Here is a 9,197-nt window from a genome sequence, read left to right as displayed (position 1 = left end):
TTTAAAAGTACACATATAAGGCTGAGGTGTGAAACATCGGTGTCATCATCACACTCCATCTGGATCAGTTTTGTGCATGCAGCATCATGCCACTTGGCATACGTAATTCAGACATTTGGGAAACAGCTCATTTGAGGAGCCACTTGCACACCACTTCCAACACCAATAACAATTCTGAAAGAATGTGTAAATTCACCAATTTGAGCATTTAACTTATACATATATTCCCCCTAACTGTAGTGAATGGTGTTCTAACCCATTTTCCATATTAAAGTTTTCCACCTCTATAAAAACTTTTTCATAATTTTGGCTAACAACATGTCCTGGTTTCAGCTGGGAGTTAATTTTCTTCTTAGTAACTGGTAGAGTGCTGTATTTTTGATTTAGAATAAGACTAATGCTGATAACACACTGATGTTTTGGTTGATGCTGAGCAGTGCTTACTCCAAGCCAAGGACTTTTCAGTTTCTTATGCTCTGCCAACAAGGAGGTGTGCAAGAAGCCAGGAGGGAGCATGGCCAGGACAGCTGAGTTGAACTGACCAAAGGGCTATTCAGAACATCACAGAACATCATGCCCAGTATACAAACTGGGAAGAGTTGGCTGGGAGGGGCCAATCACTGCTCTGGGATGGAATGGGCATCTGTCAGTGGGTGTGAGCGAGGGTATTGTGCAGCACTCGTCTTTCTTGGGTTTTACTCCTCTCTTGGTATTGTTGTTATTATTATTAAATTTATTTCAATTATTAAACTATTCCTATCTTAATCCATGGTTATAGGTATGACATTTTTTTCAATTTTCTTTCCCATTCTACTGGGGGAGTGTGGGGACTGGGGTGAGTGAATATCTGTGTGTTATTTCACTGCCAGAAGGCGTTAAACCAGGACACTGTATTAAGCAATTTAACTACACCTTTCAGTAAACTTGGTGTGCTTTCAGACAATCACTGTACTTCAGTTTTTATAGTGAATATAGATCTTCATATGCCAGGGCTCTATCTGTGTTAATCTTATCTTCAACAGGCCCAGTCAAAGCTAAAAACTTCAGTAAAAAACCGAATTAGATGTTTAGGATTCTGTCTCTGCTGTAATTTCCAAGATCTTTGTTTCGCATCCCCTAGAACGTTTCAAATCATAGGCCCACACAGTGTCTATTCCCTCTCCAGTAGTATGATCTGGAATCCAGCAAGGGAAAGGAAAGCGACAGGCAATGATTCTGGCATTACATTCAAGTTCATCTTCCAGCTTCTTCTCCAACTGTGGCATCTGTTGAATTACAAGAAAAACCTCTCAGAAGCAGTAAAAAACCAGAAGCATTCTCTTTAAAACCTAATTCAAGTGCTCAAGACAAATCCAAGATTTCAGGTTGTTTTTTTTTTTAATCTTAAGAAAGTATTCATGATATATGTTTTGACTTTGATGCCATGACAAAAAATATTTAAAACCAGAAAATGGTTATTGTGCCCAGATGGGTAAGATCAAGGAAATCATAACTTTAAGTTCTAAAAATTAAACCAAAACCCATAAATTATCCTTTAAATTAAAAAAAAAAAAAACAAACTGCAAAGAAGAGACTTTGCATGCTCCAATTCATGATTCTCTTCAGTGGGATTCCTCTCTGTAGAGAATAAAAGTTCAGCCCCCTGAATTTATGCTATTTATGACACCCCAAGGTTCATGAGCTATTGAGTGATACTCAAAGGTCACCACCACTCAAAATCTACAGTCTAACCCCAAGACAGATCCTGGGACACTCAGAACATCACATAGACAACAACCCAAAACAAACATGCTGTCACTCTATGGTAAAATACTGTTACGTTAAATAATACTGAAATTGAGCTTAGTTGAGTCCCCACCCCATTAACATACGCACGTGAATCCCTTCAGCACCATTCCATGAAATGGAATGTAGAATCATAGAATGGTTTGGATTGAAAGGGACTTTTAAAGGTGATCTAGTTCAACACCCCTGCCATGAGCTGGAACATCTTTAACTAGATAAGGTTGCTCAGAGCTCAGTGCAGTCCCCATCTGCCTCTCTGGGCAACCTGTCCCAGTGTTCCATCACCCTACTCACAAAATTTTTCTTTCTTATATCTAATATGAATCTGCCTTCTTTTAGTTTAAAATTATTACCCCTTGTCCTGTCCCTACAGGCCTTACTAAAAAGTTCGTCCCCATCTTGTTTACAAGCCCCCTTTAAGTACTAATAGGCCACAATAAGGTCTCCCCAGAGTCAAGTCTTCTCCAGGCTGAATAACACCAATTCCCTCAGCCCGTGTTCATAGGAAAGGAGCTCCTCTGAACCCACTCCAACAGGTCCCCAACTGTCCTGTGCTGGGACCCCAGAGCTGATGCAGCACTGCAGGTGGGGTCTCACTAGAGCAGAGCAGAGGGGCAGAATCCCCTCCCTCACCCTGCTGCCCACGCTGCTTTGGATGCAGCCCAGGACACGTTTGGCTTTCTGGGCTGTGAGTGCACAGTGCTGGGTCATGTCCAGCCTCTCATCTCCCAGCACCCCCACGTCCTTCTGGGCAGGGCTGCTCTGATTTGTTCATCCCCCAGCCTGTGTTGGTTCTGGGGGTTGCCCCAACCAGGAGCAGCACCTTGCACTCAGTCTTGTTGAACCTCATAAGAGTCTCATGGACCCACTTCTTGTCCAGGTCCATCTGGCTGGCATTCTGTCCTTCAGGCATGTCACCTGCACCACTCAGCTTGGTGTCATCTGCAATTTTTTCTGAGAGTGCACTTAATCCCACTATTTATGTCATTGATGAAAATATTAAGCAAGACTGCTCCTAAAACAGACCCCTGAAGGACACCAATTGTAACTGATCTTCATCTGGACATTGAGACATTGATTGTCTGAACGCAGTCATCCAGACAATTCCTCATCCACTGAACAGTCCATCCACCAAATCCATCTCTCTTCAATTTGGAGAGCAGGGTGCTGGGGGGAACTGTGTCACAAACCACTATGCCACTCTCCTTGGTTGAACACCTACAGTCCAGCTTTCCTCCATTCACAAAAACTGAGAGGAGATCAAAGTCAGGGGAAATATCACTACCCTCCTGGAGCAGAGCAACACCATGAACAGCCAGATGCTCTTTTTCTACTAAGTGCTTTGCAAATCCTGCCATGGATTAAGTGAGAAATAAATTAACACATGTAGACTTCAAAGAAATTTCTTTCCCATCCCAGATAGCGATTATGTTCTAGGAAAAAAAAAGAAACGTAACAGATTTAGCCACTTTTGTCCTTTGGAAAAGTTTGATGGTATGCTTAAGGAGATCAGCAGTGCACATGCATTTGGAGTTCCTTTTGTTCTTATATATTGTATCTATCTGAATGAATAATTTTAACAGCAAACTCTACAGGCTACTTCTATCACATGTAAAACACTATTTACTTTGATATCATGCTGTAATGTTTAGATATTAAAAAATTAAGAGGGCAGTAAGCCACAAAGACACTAAATATATAAAATTTCACAAAAAAGAAAAAAGAAACAAAACCCAAAAGAAAATTATTAGAAAGTAAGACTGACTGAAGAAAATGTATTTCCAAAGGCTGCAAAGAGCTTCCACTATCACATACATGCAGGGTGTGCCTTTGATGTAATATTCTATTACAGCTACATTTAAGCTAACAATGGAGTATTTTAGTAAAATTATAGTCATAGAGCTAATAGATCAAAGAGTTACTTCCAAATATTTTTAAGGCTTTGATTTCATCCACTGCAAATACTTTTGCTGCCGCACCTTAAACAAACTAGAAAAATAAGCCCACTTTGTTATCTAAAACTGAGGTGAGGCACCAGAAAATTTTTTGATTTGTTACAGAAATTACAGATATGGACTAATTTTTTAGGAGTAATTATGAAAATTAGTGACACTGCATTGTCCATATTAGCTCAAATTAGAAAACATCATTAATAGTTCAGCCAAGTTTAGCCAAAAAGAATTGCATCCTTAAACCAGTCAAGCTAGTTTTAATCGAAATATATCAGTTACATTAGGTGTTAAAATCATACTGTATTTTATGTGAAGCCAGAGTTTGGGCTTTTTTTTTGGTGTGTCAACAGAGATATCTAGTTTAGTAAACCTTTTGTACAGTATATAATCAGTTAAAATACACAGGAGCTGCAAACATGAACACCTGGTAAGAATTCCATCATCCCACCCAGAACAAGTAAGTCTCTCTCTGCAATGACTCAGAAACAAACACACCTTCCCCCCAGATGCTTGCAAGAACAAGAGAGGTCTTAGTCTTCCCTGAAGATCAATAAATTCAGGTTTTTAAAGCTAATCTTGTATATGAAATAAAAGCACTGTGTGACAGCATCAGATCAGGCCAGCATTATTTAAAAAGCTAAAGAGATCTATTGTTCCTCAGTAAAAAAGAAGAAATGCATTAAGGTTTCTAGAAAATTAAGTTAGTCATTCAGGAGGCTGAGCATTAACAGCTCCTGAAATAAATTTAAAGGGGATCATAAGCAAACAAATACTCAGGAAACACGGAGGTTCGTATGTTTGCATCTGTTGCATTTATGACAGTACTGTTGCTGAAAGAATTTAACCTAGTACTTACTGGATCTACAAAACTTATTCTGAGACTTATTCTGAACCCATTCTATCACAGTTGTTACTAATGTATCCTGTTTTATTACATTTAAAAGTTAATTCAGTATTTCTGCTGGGCTTACTCACATTTTCCCAGGGCATTTGTTTATTCCTAGTTTACTGAGACATCTTTCCCCACCAGCACTTTTCCTCTCGGTGCAAAGAGAGAATTCCTGACGGCAAATCCAAACGTTTCCAGCGCCCCCTGCCGGAACTCAGGCAAGAAAGCACGTACCACCCCGAGCTGGCAGCATGAGGAGTACCACGGCGCTCACTAATACCCCACCCGCATCCACTTCAGTTTCCAATACTGGTTACAACTGGAATCAGAAGTAGAGATTTACTTCCAGTGCCGTTGAAAAAACAAACAAGCAAACAAAAAAGCACAGAATAGAAAGGTTTATTTTGCTTCCTGTTACCGCTGCAGAAATGTTTTCAGTGTATGCTGTGTGGTATGGCACCACATACAGCTCTTCACTCACTTCATCTCACATCTGCCTTAGCAAAGGAACAAGCAATACAGAAGCAAAGGCTGACAGAATTGGCTCTGTTCAGCATGGAAAAGAGAAGGCTACATGGTGACCTAATTGTCTTCCAGTACCTGAAGGGATCCTACAAGATGGAAAAGGACTTTTTACAAGCACATGTAGTGACAGCACAAGGGGGAATGTCTTCAAACTGAAAGACAGTAGCTTTAGATTGGATATCAGCAAGAAATTCTTCACTTGAGGGTAGTGAAGCAATGAAACAGGTTGCTCAGAGAAGTTGTGGATGCCCCAGCCCTGGAATTGTTCAAACCAAGTTGGATGGAGCTCTGAGGAGCCTGGTTTAGTCAAAAGTGCCCCTGCTCATGGCAGGGTGGTTGGAACTAGAGAAAAGAAAGTTGCACGGAGACCTCATAGCAATGTTCCAGTATCTGAAGGGGGCCTACAGGGAAGCTGGAGAGGGACTCTTCATCAGGAACAGTAGTGATAGAAAAAGGGAGAATGGATACAAATTGAAAGGGGAAATATGGGTTAGGTATTAGGAAGAAATTCTTTACTGTGAGGGTGGTGAGACACTGGAACAGGTTGCCCAGGAAGGTTCTGGATGCCCCAATCCTAGCACTGTTCAAAGCCAGGTTGGATAAGGTCTTGAGCAACCTGATCTAGTGGGAAGTATCCCAAGCACAGGAGCGTTGGGACTTGATGATGTTTAAGGTCCCTTCCAATCCCTTAATATTCTATGATTCTATGATTGTTACTGACTACCTTTGACCGTCTGCAGGTTGATCCATGTTGCAGATGAATGTATTAACACTGAATGCCTTGGTATTAAAATATCTAAACATTGTAACAAATAATTAAGCAGTATAATAAATAAAATACAATACTATAATAAAAATATAAAATAAACAGTAAGCTTACCATTTGAGGTACTCCAAAAACAACAACATTTGTATAATGGGAAAAAGAAACCTGAAATAAAATTTGAGAACAAATCTTACTGAAAATGGTATTTATAGTTGAAAAAATTCTGACCATTTTTTTCTCCCAATCCCTCTAGCTGCACTTCTTTCAACAAGGATTTAGACCAAAAATATGTAAGGAGATCCCTTACCAACTTTTCATCACAAAAATTTCCACATAAAGAAAACTTTATATTGCTGAACAGCAAAAAACTTCTACTGTCTGGCCAAGAATATAGCACCAATTCTAGTAGCACAGAAAGCATTAGTTTAGAAAATACCTACATGATTTTACTAATAAGTAAGGGGTTATTCTCACAACTCCTGTATATGATATAATCATGTATGCTTTAAGTTTGCCCCTTCTTTTGTTAAATGTTAGCTAGCTCGAAAAACTTTCTAGGCATTCTAGTGACTGGGTTCTTCCAGTCAGTGCCGTGAAGTTCTCCTATGCTTCTCTCTGAACACAAAAACCCCCGTACCCACATAAAACCTCCCAGATAATTCATCAGGCCCAGGCCTGCTCAAGGAGCCTCTACTGATAAAGGAATCACTTCAACAAAGCACAAAAGCAGCAAACAGCATACTGAGCCCACAGAAACCAGATTCCCAGCACAAGTACTTTACTCAAAGCCCAATATAGAACCTTGTGGTCAGACAGCATTTCAGCTCTTTCAGGAAAGTATTTCCAAACTAATGAAATCTCTCAATCACCCCGGATTCATCCTTACATAATTCACTACCTACCTTCCATAAGTCTGAAATATGAAATTTGGTATTCTGATGTACCCCATCTCTCCAGGCACGGTATCTGGAGTACCAGACTAGCCACGGATTTAATTCATAACCGACAGCTTGGAATCCCTTTTTAGCAGCTGCTATCACCTACAAGGAAGAAAAAAAATCTTCACTTAGAAACATAAAAGTCTATTCACCTAAACAGGAGCACACAGTTTTATTTAAAATATAAGGGAAAGCACTTTTCTAAGTCACCCAGGTTTTAATGCCCAACAGATTAGTTGTATAGTGAACAAAAACTCAAAACTACATTTTACTATTATTACTAGTCCAACTGAAATATAGTCAGGCAAACAATATGAAAACAAACATTCACAGGGCAAAGCTGTCAGCTTGCAGTACATCTGTGACTTACATGAAAGTTTAATTTAACTCATTCATGACGCTGTCTTGAAATTAAAGAGTACCACTGAGAGAACAGTGAAACTCACAAGCAAAAATGCTCAAAATTAGACCACTTATTTGAAAAGCAGTGAGGGGAAGGCACTTGAGCAGCCCCTGAATCAGAGCCAAAATGACATGCCAATAGAAAGAGTCTGAAAGTGATCTGTCAATCTACATTTTAAAAAATCCAAAAATGCACTGATTTCTAGAATAAAGGTTTGAGACACAATTTAAAAGGTTACTGCCAACTTCTAATCAGGAATCACCTGATGAACTGTTAACTTCAAAACAAGCAAGGTGAAATCAGGAAGTCACATTTCTTACCAAAACTTCTCAAGCAGCATTACCTGGACAGTATATTTCACACTGTTAAAATAATGCATCTTCCATCAGAGAGCACTTGCAAATTCACCAAAAACCTGACATGGAAATGTGGTAAATATCTTCATATTTATCCGCCGATTACACCTGAGTAAGTGCTAAATATTTAAAAGCATCTGAACATACTTTTTTCAAAACAGATGCATTAAGGAAGCACCAAGCATTCAATTTTAGGTACCTGGCTTTCCAAGCAGTCTTCAGTCTCCATTTAGGTACGTATATAACGCATCGGAATTAACGATGCAATACCTATTCGAATTAGATACCTCTGATGAGAGTCAGCAGCCAGAATGATGAACAGAGAGGGCATCAGAAACTGCACTTACGTTACGCCTAAGTTTTTTGGTCTTTTTCCTACCCAGGCACAATTCAAGCAATCTTCACAGATTTGGGTTTCCAAATCAATTTTTTTTCGCATGTGTTGACTCATTCACATAAAACATGGACAAACGTAGCATTCAAGAACTTGCTTGTTTCCATAAAAAACCACCACCCTGTTGCTAAATAGGACTTGAAGCAGATAGTTATGAGAAAGCACACGGAACATCACAACAACAAAGAAAAACCAAATGACAATGTTCTCCTCTATATCCTCACCACCACATTTCACAAACTGGGGCTCAAACAATACCCTGGAAACACAGTATCACTTTGTCTTTCATGATTCTCACCATTTCCCTTGGTGTTTATTCTGGTTTCACCACATGGACTTGGAAGTGGGGAAGCCAGCACTGCACAAAGGTGTGAAGACTACAGTTCTAGCTACACCAGGATTTTTATTTTTATAATCCATCGCTCAGTGCTCATTTCTTTTTGCACTTCTATCACCTTTATACATTAAGCACCTCACAGCCTCATTTGCTGCAGTTACACACCTTTGTGGAATCAGTATCAAGACTCTGATCCCATCTTTTCACGTGAATGCACTGTGATTCCCTCCAGTCAGCACAACGACATTTTGTCCACTACCTTGGTCAAGCTGCTGGTAAGACTGCAGCAAAAACTACTACTCATCAAAACTGAATGTAAACCTTTCTCAGCTTTGATCCTCTTCATAAGACTCAGGCAAAACCACTGGATGCCAAAGACAAGACACTCATAAGTGTGAGAAAATACAGCCCCAGCACTTTGGCACCTTTTTAAGAGGTGATCTAAGAGGAAGACAACATCCGTAACTTACAATGCGGCCATCCCCGCTACCAATATCAACTAGGGAGCCACTTCTGTTTTCCAGCATTTTCAGCACATTCTGGATCTGAGCGGCAGTTGCAGGAACGAAGGGCAGGCACACCTTCCTCAAGGCCGGGGTCACGAAGGGGGTGGCCACAGCATAGAGGGCCACCAAGGTCCCTCCCACACCGGCCGTGACCAGCAGCCCCCAGCTGCTCCTCCGGGAGCCGCCCTCGCCCTGCTCCTGCGGGATCTCCTTCGCTACCGCCTGGGACATCGCGCCTGGGGACGGACAAAGACAGTGTTTTCGCTGTCACATTTATTAAATGCTCACTTGAGAAAAATCAGTATTTTGTAGCAAAGAGATGGGACGTAAAAGAGAAAAAAAAAAA

At 40.3% G+C, this 9,197-nt stretch overlaps 1 protein-coding gene across 1 annotated transcript in view; it reads right to left on the bottom strand.

Annotated features, from left to right (window-relative positions):
- Positions 1-1,059: 1,059 nt before the first annotated feature.
- FAM173B (family with sequence similarity 173 member B) overlaps positions 1,060-9,197 on the bottom strand; it is an 8,643-nt gene continuing 505 nt past the window's right edge. The window contains exons 2-5 of the mRNA XM_017738757.1: positions 8,816-9,087; positions 6,820-6,957; positions 6,032-6,082; positions 1,060-1,265 (exon numbers count right to left, since the gene is read on the bottom strand). Coding sequence (XP_017594246.1) covers positions 1,068-1,265; positions 6,032-6,082; positions 6,820-6,957; positions 8,816-9,082 — 654 coding nt within the window. The 5' untranslated portion in view covers positions 9,083-9,087 and the 3' untranslated portion in view covers positions 1,060-1,067. The remainder of the gene's footprint in view (positions 1,266-6,031; positions 6,083-6,819; positions 6,958-8,815; positions 9,088-9,197) is intronic.

This window comes from Corvus brachyrhynchos, unplaced genomic scaffold (assembly GCF_000691975.1).
Source record: "Corvus brachyrhynchos isolate BGI_N302 unplaced genomic scaffold, ASM69197v1 scaffold23, whole genome shotgun sequence".
NCBI lineage: Eukaryota > Metazoa > Chordata > Aves > Passeriformes > Corvidae > Corvus > Corvus brachyrhynchos.
Note: the sequence above shows the minus strand (reverse complement) of the source record. Positions and strands in the feature narration are given on the sequence as shown.